The 20,488-nt window shown below is 46.8% G+C and overlaps 1 protein-coding gene across 1 annotated transcript in view; it reads right to left on the reverse strand.

Moving 5' to 3' along the window:
- Positions 1–20,488, reverse strand: part of APBA1 (amyloid beta precursor protein binding family A member 1) — a 207,746-nt gene that overhangs the window by 44,331 nt on the left and 142,927 nt on the right. Inside the window, exons 3-5 of the mRNA XM_028117358.2 lie at positions 12,831–12,926; positions 8,329–8,368; positions 4,832–4,977 (exon numbers count right to left, since the gene is read on the reverse strand). Coding sequence (XP_027973159.1) covers positions 4,832–4,977; positions 8,329–8,368; positions 12,831–12,926 — 282 coding nt within the window. The remainder of the gene's footprint in view (positions 1–4,831; positions 4,978–8,328; positions 8,369–12,830; positions 12,927–20,488) is intronic.

Consider the following 20,488-nt stretch of genomic DNA (forward strand, 5'->3'; position numbering starts at 1 on the left):
AAAAACTTTTAACTTCAGATTCCTCAGCCTGCCTTTTGTTATTGTTACTTAAACACTCTTCTTGGCTCCCTTCCAGGCTGCACGTTTCTCAAGGTCAAGGACTGGTTCTTGGGTGTTTTTTTTATTTCCTGAGATGCCTATCACAAGGGTCTGCAGAGGAACACTTTGCTTTCAGAACCAAATTCCCTTGTTTTCTTCTCACATTAAGTAGAAAATTTCTGGCCAAACCCCAACTCCAAATTCTCTCCCCATTTGGCAAATAAACCCATAAATCTTTTAAATTAAGAAAATATTAATTCTTCAAACTCCAAGTGTACATCCAATAAGCACCCCAATCGACCAATGGAAGAGAAATTAAAGACGGTTTTGAAAGCCAGGCTTCAGGTTTCGTGTTTGCTCAGAAATAAAGCAGCACAAACGGCTATGTCTACACGGGGCTCCAGGTGAGGAAGGGCTCAGCCGCATCCACCGGGTCAAACAAACCATGTAGGCCGAGGTAAGAAAGAGGGGTCAGACGGGAACCCCGCGGGGAACTGGGGAAGGAGGAGGAATCAGAAACAGCAGAACACCCTTCTGTCTTCGTTCAGATCAGAGTACCAAGGCGGAAATTACTAATCAGTTTGGGCTGAGGATATTGCTAAACGGATTTCCAAATCAATCCAACAAGCTTTTCTTCTTCCCTTTCCTCCTGGACACTGTAAAATCTGTAGCTTCCTTCCTCGCTGCATCTTTAGAGAGGTGGCCTAGAAGAACTCATTCCTGAAAGGTCAGCCTCTCTTTAGGAAAAAAGCGTGGCACCACCTCCCTTAAAGAAAGGGGTCTCCCAGGCACGTGCGGGCACCACAGCGCATGCGCTGGGGAGACCATCCCGAACGATGGGGATACATGCTCCAGGCCCCCCACCCCTGGCGCCCTCTGCAGGACGTGAAATGTCGGTGCACATCCCGACACTGACTTTCTAGGGGGTGCAGAAAATAAACCGTGGGTCTGAGCACAGACTCCACCTAGAGTTTGAAATTGAAAAAGCGTCAGGCTGTGTGTAAAGTCACGCAATCTGACGGGCCTTCAAATGGAAAATGAACAGGAGGCAGGAAATATCTGATGACAGGCAGCAGTTCCTTCAGATGCACAGGAGCACATTGCAAAATGATACTTACAAATGAAATGCAACCTGTTTAACTTTACCACTCTATAATGAATTCCTCACACTACCATAATTTGCTATAAAAATAAATCTATGTTTTCCAGATGTCTACTCTGCTCTGTGCAGGTCTAAAATGGATTAATCTGACAGCCTCACCTTGCTTGTTCTGACCAACACCACCATCTAACTTTTTTGTCAACTCTGGATCCCCATCCTCTGAAGCTTCAAAGTAAACTTTCTGGTTTCCCATCAGGGAAGCTGGGCTTTAGGAAGGGAAAAGCGTGCTTTCAGACCTCACTGTGGAACTGAGAAGCTGTAATTCACATCACACTTGGTCCTGGGTGGGTTCTGGTGCTGGGTGGCGGAGCCTACCCCGACCATGGCTTTCTGTTCCAGGGATGTGCCTGATTCCTTCCTTGGGGTCACACGGTACCAGATACATGTCACAGAGCAGTGGAAAGACAAACTATCCGTGGGAGTCAAGGGCTACCACAAGGTGCCCAGAATGAAACCCGGACCTGAACACATTTGAAACCTTGATGGACAGAAGCTAGGAGAACTCTTTCTCAAAGCCTCGGAGGGCTTTGGCGCTCCTTTGGGGGCGGACTGCTGCTTTGTGCTGGGGGAGTCACCTGAATGGGCTCCGGCAATGTTTCCTGACAGGGGCAGAGGGGTGCTCTGGCCTTCTGTGGGAGTTAAATCTGCATCCTGTGCCCCAGCCTGGACATTACAGGGTATTAAGCATTTCTGGTTCTGGCCCACTACTGCCAGTAAAAATACTCCCCAGACACTGTGGCACCCCAAAGTGCCCCCACCTGTTTCCTAAAGCCCCTTCTGGAGGTGGTGGCCCCCATCTGTCAGAAAACCACTCAGTGAGGCATGCCAGGCCCTTGCACTCCTGCTGATCCTGGGGAAGTGAGCAGCACCATTAGCCTGTGTCCAGAGGTGAAGCTGCTTCATAGCGTTGCTGCCTCGGCATCCATTTTGTTTGGTCAAGCGGCCTGCAGTAACCTTACACGGACACTAGCCCCTGAGGCAAGTGCATGCCCTGGATAACACCCCACCGAGTCACAGGCAAATGTAAGCTCTTGATATAAATTCCCGACAGCCCTTGTAATAAACAGTCCTCCTCACCTCCAGGGCCTTCCCCTTGTGCTCCCCTTAGATAAGACCCCCGTGGAGCTTACCAAAACCTTGCTCTTTTTGGTATGAATTGGCCAATTCAAACCCAGGAACCACAAAGTATTCCACTTACAGACCCTCATAAGGGCATGTACCCCAAGTTCTGTCTCACCTTCTGCCTGCACTCACTTGGCCTTGACCCCCAGCCTGCGGCCCCCTTGAAGCATACTGGCTCCTTCCTGAGGACCTGTGAGTAACAAACGTTTCTATTTCCACTTCCCTTGTGCTCTTTGGCTCAACCATCGGGCACCATGGGGCTCTGCTAAACAAATATTAATTTAACAAAATCCTAACGTGCTCTGTTTGATAACTGTGGGACATCAGGAGTCAGAATTATGTCCCTAAGTTATTCGCCTGAAAAGGACAGTGCCTGAAAAGTAGCTTGCTGTCTCATACAGATCTGTGTGTTCTTGTTTTGAATGCTGCACCTGGGACATCCTCAATTCAGGAAGACTTTGGGGAGATCTAGAGGTATTCATGCCACCTCTTTAGGATAAGGGGAGACTGTTAGAAGGAATTAGGCCAAGACTGGATGGGCAGCTCAACGGGAACCTGATGTTCCACTGGTAACATTAACGAGTCTGAAAGACCCAGAAGGTATGAAGGTCAGTTGGATACGCTAGCATGGGGTGGTCCTGCTGGGAGGCACACATTTCTGTGGGTAGGGGTGGGCCTCCCCTCGAGAGAAGTGGACCTTCCCACCGTCAGTCATGCTGGCAGAGGCTAATTTTGGGAGAAGATACGGCCTCCGCAGCAGTGGGCCGTGTGGCCGGAGGGTCTCTGAAGCACAGATGAGGTTCACAGGTTCTGGATGAAGTGGTGGAGTGGGTCCTGGACACCCCGAAGAAGCGGGCGGGCTCCCGTAAGCAATCATGACATTGGCCTGTTGTGCAGTTGTGAGCTGCTCTCTGGTTTAGATATCCTCTTTCCCGAAACGGCCGCGGCGGGAGCAGCATAGGACGCTGCAGCGTGGCCTTGCCGTGCTACAGACAGCTCGGGGGAGAAGTGGTGCTGAGTTCAGGAGAGAAGTGCCTCTTCCAGGAGCCAGCGACTCGTGGCCCTGGAAGCCACGGATGGCAGTTCAATGAGGACGCAATGACAGGGGACCGGGGACACTCCGACAGCACCCCGGGGACGTGCACCACGAGCGGGCAGCAGGGGGCTCGGTCCTCACAGTGAGGGCCTCTTGCTTCCATTCCCAGCACGTGAATAACACGGGAGTCAGTGTGGGCAAAAGGGCGAGAAACCCCGCCTCTGCGCTACATGACCTCTGTGCCTCTTTGCTCCCTGGTCCCGTCAGTCTGCCCGCAGGGGGGGCCCCCGCACTCCTGGGCACCCACCATATCATCCCCTTCCCTCCTGCTCGGGTCCACCCTGTACATTCGCTGGCTTGATGCATTTCTGCTGGTGCTGCGGAGCGGAGGGGAAGGATCTATTTCCCCTCCCTCTCGAGACGGTGAACAGCCTTGCACACTCGAGTTAAGTGCTCAAGAAATACCTTTTCCCGGATGAAGGACCCTAAGTTACCGCCTTACACTTGTGCTTCTTCCTCTTTGCACACGGCCACACAAATACCAGGAGGGGACTGGGGAATGTGTGCACAAGACCACAGGGAAGGGGGAATGGCTCCCTGAGGACGAATGTGATTTTGACCAGCTGAAGCTGGATACAACCAAGCCTGGTGAGTCCTAACCTGTTCCAACTTGCCTGAAATACCTGGTTCTGGGTTTTTTGGTGGTGCTGTGACCCCAGCCTGGCTGCCCAGTGGTTCCAAGTGCTGGTGGCATTTTAATGGCAGGGGACGTGTCCCTGGAGCCCTGCATCCGTCCAGGATTCCAGGTGGTCCTGGCATTGTGGTGGAGATTCTAGAGCTCTGCATTTCCACGGGGTCAAGCTAGCTCTGGTTGGCTCAAGCTAGCAGTGAATGGTTTAAACCAGATGAAAGCAATTCTTGGATCAAACAGGCTTGCTCCTTTTTAAATCACGATAAAACAGATTCCAACAGGTTATGACTGGCTCAAACTAGTTTGAACTGTGGTAGCCTGGCACTGACTCATTCTGGTTAGATTTGATCCAGTGGTTCGTGGTGCCTGAAGCAAACCAGTTCAGTCTGGCTTGAGTGGGACCAGCTGGTTGAAAAGCACGAGACCGAGTCTGACCCATGTGGTCCCGTGAGGGTTCAAGTCACTGATCACTATGTCCATGGAAATACAGGGATAAAGCTCTCACACTGGAGATGTAATGCTCGAAATGACATCCTTCCTCATTATATCAGCTTTCCAAAGCTTATGTTCATACGTGCTTTTTCTCAACACTGGCCATTAGGAACACCCCAAACATACAGTATTGATACATAAGGACTCTGGCACACTTTTTTTGTTTAGAACTGTTGGCAGGTGCACAGTCCCAATCCATGCTCCCCTAAACTCGGCACTGGATGCATGAGGTATGGGGAGACCAGTGTGGACGGCTCAGGCCCCTGCATCCGCCCCTCGCACCCCTCACCTTGATCCTGCTCACGGCTTCCTGGGCCTGCATCATGCGCACGTTTTTGGAGGGGGTTTTGTCCGACAGCAGCTGGGTGGAACCAAGGTAATTGGCAGCAAAAATGATCCCATCGATCAAGTCCTCGGGGTCACAGGGTCCAGGAACTGTAACACACAGAGCCGCAGCAGTGAGTGAAGCCACCCTGGGGTGTGCCCCTAACAGAGCCCCCTGACTGTGCAGCCCCTTCCCCTCCCCCTGTCGGACACCCTGCCAAGTCTGAGGCGTCTCCCCGCGTCTGCTCTCACTCACCCCTTGCTTTCAAAGGGAAGGAACAATTTCCTCTTAATCCACGTCGCCCAGGCCATTTACTGTGAGAAGTGATGTGTTTATTTAAATATGAAACATGAAATCAGTGACAAGGGGATGTTGTTTCTCCTGTTAAGACTGTGAGCTCTTGGGGGACAAAGACCACGTCATGTTCCTCTTTGGCACTCGTGTCTAATCCATGTCTGTCACCCAGTGGGTGTCAAATAAATGGGTGCCAGACATGTGGCTAGGGGAACAGCGAGGCTGCTTTATTAGAAAACCCCATATGATAACAGTTCCTTCGCCTGCCATCATCCGCCTCTCTCTCTTCCCATTTTAGCCATAACGGGGAAAACAAACTTTATAAATCAGGAAAAGGGGTATTTTCCTCAGAATGTCTGGATTCCCATAATGGCCTCTGACCCCAATTCTGCGAGGCAGATGACGTTACCCCAGAGCTGGAGTCTCTTGCTGCCGACCGTGTGGACTTACAGGCTCTCAAGTTCCCGGCTGGCATCCACACACAGATCAATTCCAAGGAATTTTCTGTTCTCACTGACTGGCCTTTTGAAATCAAACCTTAGGTTTAAAATATTTAAAGTGGGGGCATCTGATTCTAACTGTAATCATCTGTAAACCCTACTTGAAATTAAAACATGTCTAGGACTAATACATAACTTTATAACAGATGCACCAAGAAAGGCTTTTAATTCTACAATGAAAACATATGTATTTTCTTTGGCTTGAATGCCATATTTGGGGAAATTAAAATATACGTTTTAACCTACTGTTCAAACCTCAGGCTCTTAAATTAGATAACTGGAAATGGAAACAATTTGCTTTTTCCTTTTGGAAAGCTAATCTGAAATGATTTTTATTTTTATCCCCCAACATCGAGCTCATCTTGAGCTTAACCAGCTGCTTCCTGTGATAAGCTACTTATGAGGGTACAATCTTAAAATAATCTGATCATTTCTCTAAAGGCAAGGTGGTGGTTGAAACAAAGAAATTAACAGTGTTTTAAGAAAGGTCTTCACAAAGCATCTGTGTAGTAAATAAAGGAAACCTATTATTTGCCTTTTTCTAGGTCTTTCCGAGAAAGGCTTCTGGACAGTGAGAGGTAGGCAGCCAACCTGCCTCCACTATGGGCTAGTTATTCACCTTCTCAACAGTCACATGCTCCCCGCCCTGAAACTTTCCTAGATGTGAGAAGGATTCAGGGTATTTCCAACAGACAGTTTTAGTTGTAGAGCAGGGAAGTGCTTCTAGCCAAAATAATACATGGACAGGTTTGTACCCACATTATACTTTGTAAAAAGTGAAAGATTATCAGCCTCCTATCATAAATTCATGTGATGGGTTTAAGTGTTATTTAAACATACCATTTTTGCCCAACCAGGCATTGAGAAAAAAGATCTCGTCTGGGATAGTAACTTTTAAAAACCTTCCATTTGTTTTGTGAAAATAATGCATGTTCAAAGAAAAATAAGAATTAATGACATACTTCTCTATGGGACTTCCAGTACTGTATATTCATCTCTGAGTTGGCTCTATCCCCTGAAAGTTTCTCTCTTCAACCATAATAAGTGTGGACATGCACAGAGGTGTAAGAGCAATCCAAATAATATTTACATGATTTGTATAAATGTCAACCAGCCGAGAGACAGAAATATTGGACCTAAAGACACTATACATTTGAGCTACAATTTTATGCCATTTATCCTCTGGGGAAACTGATCATAATCAAACATCACTGCCACCAGATCACACCTGGGGAAAAAAAAAAGCCCTAAGCCCATAACTTCATTTTGGTGTATTTTTTAAAAGTTAAAAAATTAAACATTATAATGGCCCTAAGTTGAAGAACTGCAGGTGTCATTTTGGCCTCTTAGAACGTGTTTCCTTTCAGGGAGGTCTCTGCGTTGCTCTGTGGGTGAACAAACACAAGCGTGTCATTGTTACACTCACGTGAATGCTGAGCTTGGTGGAACGCCTATGAAGAATGGAGTTTCCAAACTCTCGGAAACTCCCCGAGGAGTACTCGTGGAATTCTGGAGTCTTGCAAAAACGGCACAAGTAATTTACAGGTCACTCAAGAAAGAGACCTGAGTAACTAAATCAAACCTATGAGGCTGACCTAAGCTTCAGGGCTGTGGGGTCAGGGAGGTGTATGAATCCTGGTGATTCACTCTCAGGCAGTGGGGATGCACTGACTGTTCATGCACAGGATCCAAGGGCCAGACAGAGCCTCCAAGCGGTGTCTGAGTATTCTCTCATCTCCAGAAAACCCTCTTTCAAGGAAATGACAATCTACCCTACCTGCAAAAGCATCTGTGATCCTCTCTGGCAGAGGATCAGTGGCACCTCCAGCTAAAGAGGGTCTTTGTGTGGGTGAAGAATACGCACTCCATTTGTGTGGCCTGAGCTCAAGCTGGAGTGCCTAGCGTGGGCCAAGTTCTGGCCCCACTAGATCTCCTGACTGGGTCCCTTGAACAGTGAATAACCTGCACAACCCTACGTGGCTGCCCTGCACAGAATACCCTTTACGTGGAGATCTGTGGCATCAGACTGACAGCTCACAGCCTGGCTCTGATACTCGCTAATTGCCATCTTGGGAAAGTCACCCACCTCGCCTTGAGTAAGAATGCCTCAGTTCTCTCCTGCATAACATGGGGGTAGTAAGCCCGCTTCACAAAACAGATGTGAGGATTCAATCAGTTATTATATGGAAAGTGTGCATCTGGCACAGAGTAAAAGCTTGATAAATGTTATTATGCTTAACTCATCTAAGCAAGAGATGGGAATGATTGGTAAGGTCTCCCCCCCCCCTAAATTAAGAGGACCAAAATGTCTCCCTTAAAGTTCATTCCCACTCGTCCTTGATGGATGTTAAGAGGTGTCCTGGAATGGAGATAAGGAGTCTTGAGTTCAGATGTCATATGACTGTCTCTAAGTTGGAAACAGTCCAAAGCCTCCCTGCAAGCTCAGGTTCTCATGGACAGAATCAGCAAAGGTCGGGGGAGGTTCTCTGACAGGCTCACAACAATTGTTCTTTTAGTCTAAGATTCCAGGACTGTTAAGACTGTGAGTGAGCGACTTCGTGGCCTTTCTTCCCCACTGGGGTCTTATAGCCCAGTGCTTCAAATACGCAAAATGCTAGGAGATTCATGCATGACTCAATATTCAATTACTTTCTTTTCAGCTCTTACCTTCAACGTAGGTGGGAAATGAAGCCAAGCTTTTTCTTGACTGTAATCAAGACAAAGAGGTTTCAAAAAGGGCAAAGCGTGATGAAAAATGCATTAACACAACTTTATTCATGCGACATGAAAAATAGATTGCCAATGACAGATATTAACCAGGTGTCAAACATTTTTGGATACGGAAAGAAAAGCGTGAATAAACACACACATTTCTTATTAAAGGTTACCCAAAGCCCAGAACATCTATTCATATTTTAGATAATCTGAAAATGTTACATTCCACAGAGAGAGGTCCATCAGTTTAAAAAAATATCCCACAGACCAAAGTCCCTAATCAATTCAAAGCAATACAAAGGGCTGAATTTGTATTCTTAAGAATCTGGGTTTCTAAGTGCAAAACTGCTGGATTAGTAAAAGCACCAAAAATGTGATTATATGTTGAAATCTGGATTCCCTGGGAGAATTTTATTACCCTTGAGGTCTCTGCTTCAGTAATCTCTCACTGTGCTAAAAATGTTTGCTAGTTTCCTCTCCTCCTTTCACCTCTTACTGGTTTAAAAATTCCATTATGTAAGTAATTATTATGTGTTACCTTAAAATAAGAACACAGTAAACACAGGAGTGAACTGAAAACCCTGGAATTTCTTATACTAAGACCCCATAGCAAGGGTCAGTCTTCCAACAGCACGCTTGGACGTGGGCATGATCGGCTAGAAGACTTCTAGAACCTGACCGGATGGCGGTTTAAATGCTCTCAGAGAAGCAACACTTACCATTTGGTTCCTTCCGTAAGTGAATGGCCTAGAAATAACTCTGAGTGGCATAAGAGTAGGAAATTCATTCCTGCTTTATCCAGTCAGATTCTGAGGCAGATACATCTGGGGCAGGGTGATGTGAGCATTGCAGGGGAGTGAAGAGCCAATGCCAAAGACAAGAGTCCTTCAACTGAGCAAAAAGGAAGGTTTGCATGACCAAAGGTTATCCTCAGAAAGCCTAAAGATTTTCATTGCTAAGAATCTAGCAAGTACTGGGATGCCTGGGTGGCTCAGTCAGTTAAAGCATCTGCCTTCGGCTCGGGTCACAACCCCGGGGGTCTGAGATTGAGCCCCGCGTCAGTATCCCTGCTCAGCGGGAAGAAGCCTGCTTCTCCCTCTGCCTCTCCCCCCTGCTTGTTCTCTCTCTAATAAATGAATAAATAAATCTTAAAAAGAACCTAGCAAGTATTAAGTTGTCATTTAAATATGTACCTTTTAGGAAAAGGGTATCTAGTACAGCACAGCTGCTCAACAGATTGACCTAGGCTGATGGTAAACTCTGGGGTGCCTGGCGGCTGGGAGAGTCAGGGCCTAAAAGAGGGCTGGGACATCACAGGAACAGCTCCATCTCGTGGTACTGAGTACAGTGCTCTCCACGTGGAAGATGGAGACCGCAGAGGGACGACTAACCACTTACTCCTTGCACAACATTCTAAAAATAGTAGTTAACCGTTACATATAAAAGAAACCGGAGGCAAAGACACCCAGGTTTAAGAATCTCACTCAATTCAGGACAATGACAAGAATTTAACACTAAACACACAATATACCACGCAAGGCAACCTGGCAGGAAACCTGCCAGAATGTGCTCACTGGGATGCAATTGTTCGTTACACCAAGGATGGTGGGTTTCTCATTTCAGAAAGGATTACCTTTAAGGAAACAAAAGACACAAGTCCACTGGAATGAAAGATCACTGGCTGCTGATGCATTTACAGAAAAATGCACACCAAGCTAAGCTATGTGCACAGGAGGAAAGAGAACTCCAATTTCCCCAGCACTTTACTTTAGTTTTACTTTCCAAGTGAGAAGACAGGCCCAGGTGAGTGCCAATAACCGGGTCTAATTCTGGTTAAAAACAAACAAAAATCCGTAACTTCATGGTATGCAGATGGAAGCTAGTTTCTTCATAAAGACCAAAGACTTTAAAATTATTATTCCCCACACCTCCCCTGGCCTTGTCCTCAGCAGCGAGGGGTCTGGGGTAGAGAGGGTTTATTTTGTTTTGTCAAAATGGGTTAGCCTCCAGGTAAATCCAAGAAGCCAATTCAGATTTTCTTGGGCTATTAGGACACTTTTCAAGGCTAATCTCAAGGACAGTCCCCAGATTACAGCAGAAGCTACAAAAGAATTACTTTAGTCTATAGTTCTAAAAGATGCCATTTTATTTAGAGCCACAACGGAGGGCATTTGGTACATTTACTTATTCTCTATTCATAAACTCATGACTGGCTTTCTTTAGTCTCTGGGGTAGTAAGTTTTTTAAAAAAAGAGTTTTGAGAAATGAAAGAATCTCTAATTATTGCACACAAAGAGGATTTTCATCAGTATTGCTAAGGGTATGCAGAAACATGTGCCAAGTCCTGCAGGAACTGAGAAACTAACAAATTTGCCTTATTATATCTGATGGATAATCAAATGCTGAATATTCGGATGTCTGATTAGCCCTTTGTTTTCTCACATGTGGACAGAGATGAACATCAGTTGATCCTTAACATGCAAGAATTAATAAAGCCACATTCAAGAAGATGAAAGGCCAAAATCTTTGGGATTTTCCAGGAGGTCAGACTGAACCATGTGCAGAGCCTGGAGGTCTGACAATTGGAATAAAGACATACAAGTTAGCTTGTCTATGCAGCATGTGTGTGGCCTGGGGCACTTTTCACCTGGTGTTAAGAGCCTGGGCCCACAGGAGCTCTGGTTTCAAATCCTGGCCTGACCACTTGTGGGCCCTAGACCTCAAGTAAGTTACTGAACCTCTAGGCTTCCTCAACAAAAATGAGGACAGTGATTCCTACCTTATAGAATTATTTTAAGGATTAAATGAGATACTACCTGTGATTTGCTTGGACTGATGCCTGAATGCTGTAAATGCTCAAGAAACGGTAACTCTCATTGCTGTTATTATCACTGTGGCCTTGATTCCTTTCCTCTTGCTTTTGGTTCTCACTGATCCCTGTACTATGAATAAAGTATAAGGCAAAGCTGCGGGATCTGGGGTCAGCAGAAACAGTGACCTTGCTACTCCTGTTCCCGTGACCTAGGGTCTGAGGACAAGACTGGAGAAGGACAAAGTATATGTCAAATTTAAATTTAATGTTGGTGTCATCTCAGAGAAGGTCTCCTTATGTTTGTTTGCTTTAATATAAACAGATTATTAGAGAATATACTTCTCCCTGCATGAATAGTTAATGGCGAATGGATGTATATTCAATGATAGTTTAAGGGTATATTTTAATGAAGACACCCTTTAGAAGTGATCTGCCACTCAGGGTAAAATGGAGATTGCTTTCTTCAGCTGCATTTAAAACAGTATTATTAACAAAGAGAAGGAAAATGAGACAATCATTCATTATATGGTGTACCTCTTTCGTGCATACCCTCAGCATTGATTAGGCAACATCTATATTTAAAGTGAGCTCAACCCACATGTAGACTCTGGTGCAGGCCAATATTCACCTGACCCTGGTTCAATACTAGGTGGAGGTGGCATTTGCTGGGGGTTAACAGTGTGGGAAAACGCAGTGGCTTCCCTGTGGGAAGAGCACCTGTCCTTTCGCAGCCCCAGAAACCTCAGCGGGAGCAGGCAGCATTTTCTCACTTAAATATTCTCTGCTGGGGCTCAGGCTGGCCTCCATCTGTAGGGTGACCACCAACAGGGGCACTTTCGGGCTGCACTGTCTAGTCGTCTTTAGCCACACGTGACTTTTTAATTAAAATGGAACAAAACAGAATAAAGCAGAATTCAGTTCCTCGGTCCCACGAGCCACATCTCAAGAGCTTGCTAGGCATCTGTGGCTGGGGCCCGCCTGTATACAGGACAGTGCACGTTTTCATCACTGCACACGTTCTCTGGGACAGCACTGCTTTAGAAAGGGGTGTTCCCTGGGTCCACAGCTTGCACAACAGGTGTGAACTGGAACCACCCCAGGTAAACCAGGACAAGTGGTCACCTTGGTGTCGTGAAAGATATTTCACTTGGGCCTGAAATAAATGGGTATTTAATAAACCAGCCCACTTCCCAAACCACACAGCAACCTCCTCTCAGAGGCTCGTAATGCCGTGAGGAAGGATGCTGCTACAGAGAGTTCTTAAGATTCCATTTCCAGCACGGTCCAGGAGAACTTTCTGGAATGACTGGAAATGCTCTGTCATCTCCTCCGTCCAATACAACAAACCACTAGTTCCATGTGGCTACTGAGCACCTGAACTGTGCCTGTGGAGGTGAATTTCCATTTTATTTATTAATCAAATAAATGGTAGCCAGTGGCTATCAGACTGGATGGTGCCACTTCCGTCACCGAATTCCATGCTCGAGAGGAGAGATTAGAACTTCTCTCCCTGGTGGTGGTGTGGGTGGTTGGGGGGCGGGGGAAGTTCGGGGGATTTGTGTGGGAAGCTGAAGAAAACTCACACCAGAAGAAGAATAAAACAACAAAGGCTGGTGTCTTCTGAAACAAAATGGCACCCTACCTCTTTATTGGAGGAGGCCTCCATGGGGTCGCTGGGGTGGAGGGCTGTGCTCGAGGACTCTGCACCCAGCGGGGAGGAACTGCCAGGAGACGGAGACTGGAACACAGCAAGGGAAGGACACAGTGAGTATCTGAGGGCACACAAACACCTGCGGGGGCAGGGGTAGGGTTGAGAGGAGAAAGCCCAACACAATGGAACAAACACTTCTACGGCGAGAAAACTTCCTTGCAAGAGGAGCCACCAACAGTCCCTAAAAGGCCCGGGGTTTTCGAGCTTTCTTTTAAATTCCTGCCATGTTTTCAAAGGAATCCTTGAAAGCTCAGCCATTCTTTTCCTCCTTTGGCCAAGTGTTTAAACATAGCAAAAGCTGAGTATATTGAACTTAAAGCCCTGAATGAATAAAGCTAACGAGGAGACACAAAGGTCTGTGGTTTTCAAAATTCTTCTCACAAACACTTCGGGTACTCATTGTCTTAATAAAATCACTTGCCCAAGATTACCTGAATGGAAATGTAAAAATGAAAACAGGTATTTTCAAAGAGGCAGCTGGGACTGATGACCAGAAACCACACCACCCATATTTCTCTAGCCCAGATTTCAAATATTTTTTTCTCATTTAATCCACAGGTATTGAAAATTCAGAGAAATGTCAGCATCCAAACAATGGATGCTTGATCTTGGCTGCTGTTGAAACAGTTCTAAAGTCCTTTATTAAATGCTCTGTTTGAAAATAAGGGTTAGAAGAACAGATGCGGGGTGTATGGTCCACAGCAGGTGTGTTACCGCTTCTGGTGGTGGCCCAGGCAGGCCTCACTGGAAGAGAACGGCAAGCCCCAGGCCGGGGCCCGACACGGCACAGGCTCCATAAATACCCGCCGAATGAGTGGCCAAAGAAGTGAGCAGGCACAAGGATTGGATGGGGGTGGGTGCTGGAAACCCTCCCCAGCTGATACCCAAACATTTCTGCATGCTCCTTCAATCCTGAAAGATGAAGGGCATCTTCAGGCGAGCCACAGGGATGCTTAATTCTGTAGCGATGGTCCTCTGAGAGCAAGCACGCTCAGCTTCGCCGTTTGTTGGTGAAATCTGACGGAAGGCCTAAAACAGAACCGTGTAAGCATCTGTTCTCAGAGCAACTGTGCCGATGTGAGGGGGGGCTCCGTCCTGGGCAAAGGAAGCAGAGTAACACCCATGAGCTGAATCTGTTTCTGATCTCTGGTCCCCATGGGGAGGCCGAGGTAGAAACTTCAGCCGAGTACCTCTACGTGGAAAGGTAGAATGTTCCACGAACTCAGTCGTGCTGAGTGGGGGAGGGGGCACGTTCATATACAGTGGGGCTTCAGTGAGCATTATGTGAAATCATAAAAAAAAAAAAAAAAAACTTTTTCAGGAAGTCTGAATTACAGGAAAACACAGGGGGCACCAAGTGAACTGAACGATGATGTGCTGAGATGTAGTTTTATTCACACTGAGACACTGCATGGTCCCGATCTATTCCCGTCAGGCCTGGATTTGTTTTCTGTGAGCCCATATATCTGATTCTGGGCAGGGAGATGAGGACCCATGAGCCTCTTAATCATTCACATGCAGAGATCGGCCCCTCCAGCATAAAGCCAAGAAGATGGGCAGAGGGTAAGAGCAGACCTAAAGGACCCCAAGCCCCACAGCCCCTGGATGCGACAAAACAGTGCTGCATGCCTTAAAAAAAAAAAACCAAAAACTCACACAATTTTTCATTTGGCACCCAAGACAGTTGAGGGTTACTGGCTGAGTTAGCTCTGTTTGGACTACTCAAAATTAATGTAGTGAAGTCTCATGAGATTTCAGTGCCTTTAAATTTTCCCAGTTTTTCAAATTTGAAGGGCTTCCTTAGATATTTACATCTCTCCATTTTCCCCCAAATCATTTTCTCTATTACAAAGATTTTAAGGGTCTGGTCCCTGGGAAGCTAGGATAGCTGATTTTTCTTTAATAGCTCAGTTTGAGGGCTGTGTAACACCTTCATTAAAAAAAAAAAAAAAAGAAAAAAAAAACCTCCAAAAGTGCCCAGCAGTTCCTATTTCCTTTTCTAACCATTTGCTGTCGCAAATCTAAATTCTAAAAATGGATTCTCTGCAACCCTGCAAACGTCGGATCATCTCAGGATGCTGTGGGAAGGCCGGTTATCTAGACAGCAGGCTGTGATGTGGAAGGGGCAGGTCAGACTCCAAAGTGAGGCTAAGTGACCTGGTACCTGCCACGGGGCTCTGGATAGGAGAGACCCGCAGTGCCCTTCATCAGGGACCACGTCCCCTCAATGCTCCATGCTCTAGCCCTCTGCATGCAAATGAGTTCATTCACTTTTCCTGCCACTTGCATGTGCAGTTAATGACCTCCATCTAGAGAGCTGTCCCGCATTCTTGCCCACCTTCAGCGCTGAATTTGAAGGCATGTGTCTTGCTGAAGCTTTCTCGGACTCTATTCCCGGTGCTGTTCTCCCTGATGGCTTGTGTCAGGTCTTGTAATTATCTGTTTATGTGTGGGTCTCCCCTCCCCCTCGAACTCTTTGGCAGGGATCTTGTCTTAATCATTTTGGAATCCCAAGTGCCTGGCCGTGGGTCTCAAACAGCAGGTGCTCAGTAAGCCTTTGCTGAATAAATGATTTCAGGGTCGTTTCTAGCTCTACCGTGTTTTCCAACCTGCAGAAAGCAGATCTTTCATTAATGTTTAGTGGTCAATGGGAAGCCCTTTTCGGACAGCATTCTCATGCTCTTATGTGTGGAATGTTAAATCTGCATTTTGAATTAGAAAAAAAGGGTCTTTGCCTGTGCAGATCTGACCTGAGCTCCAGCCAAGCTCTTCTGAAGCTGAAAGCTGTCTCCACAAGGACACAGGACCCCACCTGTGGAAGCCTAGCACTCCACACACCACTGCTGACAAAGCCAAGGTGGACAAACGCCTTCAGAGCAGACACGGCCCCCATGGCGCTTAAACAAAGGTATGAGTATTGATTCATCTCCAACGTCTGCTTTCAAAGTGCTCTGCCCCTCTCCTCCAGCTTCCGCATTGCCATACTCCCAAAAGTGGAGAGAAAACCAGAAATTAGAGAACACTTCCTACTTTCAAAGAATGTACTAAAGGCAAAGTTTAACCGATAAAATATGATACACAAAGTAAGTTATTACCACGTGTTTCTCTGGCTGAGGTCTCATGCCTGCTGGGTCACTGGTGCATATTCAATTTCAAGCAAATGAAACCGAGGATGGGAAGCAAATGTGGGAAATTCACTGCGTACCACACAGGGCATCTAGTAGGAGGCATCTATAATGTCCAAGGACGACGTGGTAACTCCCTGTCCCGGTTAATTACAGGAGGTCTTCTTAAGCTGCTTGTCCTCTGCAGACTGTGTTCTAGCAGATTCTCCACAACTACAGTCTAAATTTTACTGCCAGAGCAGTAAAGACTCAGCCATAAGACTTCAGTTCTTTAACGCCAGGACAGGAGACAGATAGTTCCGTTGTTAGGCCGGCGATGGCCTCAGGATGCAGGAGCAACCAGAGGGAAAGCCGATCACTCATTTTATTTCCAATCGAACCTGTCCTAGGGGCCAAGGCTGTACTGCGGGTGGTAGAGATGAAGCAAACAGCTCAAGGAACTTTTAGGCCGTCCTTGCTGGGAAGAGAAGTCGTGTGCAAATAACGATTATTCATTTATTCCTGCAACAGACATGTCCGTGCCTACCTCTGCTCTGGATATTGGGCCAAGAAACGAGGAGGAAAGAGATGTGGTCCCATCCTGCATACCTTTCCAGGTGATGGGAGTAGGCAGGGCTGGGGACGCAGGGCTGTGGCAGAACACCGTCCTTTTCAGAAAGGCCTCAGGACTGAGTGCAAAGCAGTGACCGGGAGAGATGTACGGAGATCTTGAAAGACTTCTGGAGAAATTTTAGTCAAAAGACACAAGAACGTGAGCTCCACCAGGACTGTGCATTCATTTATTTCCCATGGAAATTCGGACAGCATCTGAGGAGGCCCAGATCCCTGCCTGCGCCCAAGGAGCCCCTGGCTTACTTAGCAGAGGAGACAGACGTACAAATACACACAGGGTGGCCTCTGAATGCAGTGGCCACTGAGTCCTTGAGAACAGAAGTCATAATGACACAAAGCAGTCCCTACTGAGCTGACCACTCGCGACGCTGACGTCCACCTTAACAGTCCTCCGCCTCCAACCCTAGCATCTCCCTGGCCCACGTCTCTGTCAGCTGGTCTCTGTTGATGGTTGGGACCATCTGGTGTCGCCAGGCCCAGAGCAAAACAAAACAGAAAACCAGAAACCTGCAAAGGTGCTGCAGAGTACAAGTGCAAATATTGCAAAAATAGAGAGAAGGCAGGATTTTAGCAAGTTGAAGTAGGCACAGTCAGAGGACTGCTCACACCAGCCATGGGTAAAAGAGTTGGTGGAGTTAACACCAGTTCACAATTAAGCAGACGATAAAACAGAAAGGATGATGCTACTAGAGGTGCTTCGAAAGAGCGTGACTGGAATACCAAACCAGTTAACAGAGGCCCTTGCGAAAACTGCATCAGCCCTCACATGTTTTTGGTGAAATTGTCCTCTTTCTAATTGGAAGGATCCCTTCTGGTCATGCTGCAGAAGTCACAATGTGAATTGAAGAAGGCTATTCTAGTGTGTGACTCGATGGTCCTTTCTGAAAAAAATTAAAACTCCTCAAATCAATACTTTTTTTGTTTTAAGGATTCACATAAAGGGCTCCTGGGTGGCTCAGTCGTTAAGCATCTGCCTTTGGCTCAGGTCATGATCCCGGGGTCCTGGGATCAAGCCCCATGTCGGGCTCCCTGCTCAGTGGGGAGCCTGCTTCTCCCTCTGCCTCTCTCGCTCTCTCAAATAAAATCTTTAAAAAAAAAGAATTCACATGTAGGTGAAATTATAACCTACATGTTATTCGTCAATAAATAAAACTACTAAGCTTATGTTTATAATTTTTAATATTGTTTTGCAATCTAAGGTGCTAACCAAATCCCCCCCTTCCTCCCCATACTTTGAAAGTTTGGTCCTCGTTTTAGGTGGATTAATTTTAGAAGGTAAACTTCTGCAGGATTCCTTAGAACAACATTCCTTGCCCGCATGATTACAATGGGACATGACAGCTACCCTAAGAGGCGTGAGCGGGAGCCGAGGAACAGCAGGGAGGAGAGACCACCTGCAGAGGCTGCGCAGGGAGGCCTCCAGCGGAGCGAACACAGATGCCATTCCCACCCCAGCGCTTGGGGACTCAGGAGGCCCTGGAGCCAAGCCTGTTGGTTGGCGGAAATAAAAACTCAGTCAACTCCTAAGACACAGGGTCTGGTCTTTGAATCCAACGTGACCTGGCTTTCCAATACGGGGGTCCATTTTCCAAAGCACAGTGTGATTTCAGGGAGTACAAGTTCCACTGCTCCTTTGAAAAGGGCTGGGATGTTTTAATTTTAGAATGTGGCCTAACAAGTAAAGCTCTTAAAGTTTCAGGACAGTGAGCTGCTTGAGTGCTCTAGCCCCAGCATCTGGCAGAGCAGCGTGTGAATTCTGCTCTCTGCTCCCGGTTCTGACTCTGGGCAGCTCCTCATCTCTGATCCTCCTGAGAACTGAGGACAACAGTTACCACCCACTTCCCGGGGCTGATGTGAGGATTAGCCAGGGACGATGCACGCAGGGTGTCAGCTCAGCGCCTGCGTGTACACGCAAAGCACTCTGCCGGCATCTGACGACAGTCTTGTAAGACCCCGACAGTAACAAGTATTTCACCCCGTGGAGGAGCGTTCAAAAGGACAGCACACACCCACGGGGATGCTTTCCTCATCTCATCTTCTTGCTTCCTTCCTTATTAAAATTTTACTCAGGAGTAGAATTAAAAAGCACACAGAAGGCTCTCTAAAATCATACTACAAAGACTCTAAATTAATTTATAAGCCCCAAGACTCTCAGTGGTATATTGGTAAGAAGAGCTCATTCCTGGCTAAGGCTGGGGGTATATACAAGGACCGTGCGCATTTTCTGGCATGCCCGCTATCTCCCTTTCAAGAATGGGAGAATATTTTGCAATATGAGGGCTGAGAGTGAAGCTATTCTGGTGATGGAGTTACAAAAGAGAATCAGGTGCAATATGCAAGAGTGAATTTATAACACAGCCCACGTACAACCACGACACACCAAGATACTCTACTGTGAGGACCTTGGTTAGAGACTCTGGCCGGCTCCAGCTAACCGTGACAAGTCCCAGCACATGTTCATCCTTTCCTCCACGGAAACTCAGTGACAGGAGTTCCGCCCCAACGAAGGGGAGGAGAAAATAATCCTTTAAGAATGACACAGTTTTACCACATCTATCTGGGGCTGAATTATTTAATAACTAACTGTGTCCCCCTCAAATTCATACATCAAAACCCTAGGCTCCAGGGGGATAGTATGAGGAGATGGGGCCTTTGGGAGGTAATTAGGTCAGGAGGGTAAAGCGCTCATGATGTGATTAGTGCCCTTACAAGGAGACACAAGAGAGCCTTCTTCCTCTCTCTTCTCTCCACCATGTGAGAACATGGCGAGAAGACCGCCATCTGCAAACCAGGAAGGGGGTGGGGTCTACACCAGAAGCTGGTGGGCCTGGCACCCCGCTCTCAGACTTCCCAGGTTCCAGAACTGTGAGAAGTACATTTCTGTTGTGTAAGCCCTCCAGCCTATGGTATCTTTCTTACGCAGCAACCTAAACTGACTAAAATAACCAGACACCTTTCACTAAGTACCTATTGACTCTCATTTTATTTTTTTGTACTGAAATGACTCTCATTTTAAAATACCACTTTAACAAGCTCTGAGCAAGTCACTCCTTGATTCAAAAACTGTAGTGGTTCCTGCTTGTGTTTAGAATAAATCCTAGGGGCGCCTGGGTGGCTCAGTCGGTTAAGTGTTCAACTCTTGGTTTCAGCTCAGGTCACAATCTCAGGGTCATGGGATTGAGCCCTGTATCAGGCTCTGCGCCCAGCCTGGAGTCTGCTTGAGATTCTCTCTCTCCGCTCCCTCTGCCCCTTTCCTGCTCATGCATGCGCACTCTCTCTAAACAAACAAAATCTTTAAAAAAAAAAAAAAAGGGAGGGGAAGAAATACTAGACTCTTTATCTTGGCACTTAAGGCACTCCAAGGTTTGGCCTTAATTTCTTCACCATTTTCCCCTCCCAGTTCTCTAAAATCAAGCCAAACTGAGCTGTTCTCTGTTTCTCCTATAGAATCTGGGTGTTTGGGGGCAATGCCTTTGTTCATGCTCTTGTCTGAAGCACACATGTCCACCAGTCTCCAAAGGCTCATTTCCAATGTCACTTCTTTTGTGAAATCTTTCCTATTCTCTGGGATGAGCAGAAGCCCTCTCCTATGAGACCTGCTTGGGTTTTATTGGTGCCATTCTTCTGGACATCACTTTCTCCCTTAGGTTTTATTAAAATATAATACTGTAGGATAGTTTAATTACAATACTTTATTTTTTAAAAGATTTTATTTATTTGAGAGAGAGAATGCTGGGGGGAGAGGCAGAAGGAGAGGGAGAAGCAGGCTCCCCGCTGAGCAGAGGAGCGGGGCTGATGCCAGGACCCCGAGATCATGACCTGAGCCAAAGGCAGATGCTTAACCAACTGAGC

Source organism: Eumetopias jubatus, unplaced genomic scaffold, assembly GCF_037043125.1.
Source record: "Eumetopias jubatus isolate StellerSeaLion01/CBP00866 unplaced genomic scaffold, mEumJub1_p1.0 scaffold_15, whole genome shotgun sequence".
NCBI classification, from domain to species: domain Eukaryota; kingdom Metazoa; phylum Chordata; class Mammalia; order Carnivora; family Otariidae; genus Eumetopias; species Eumetopias jubatus.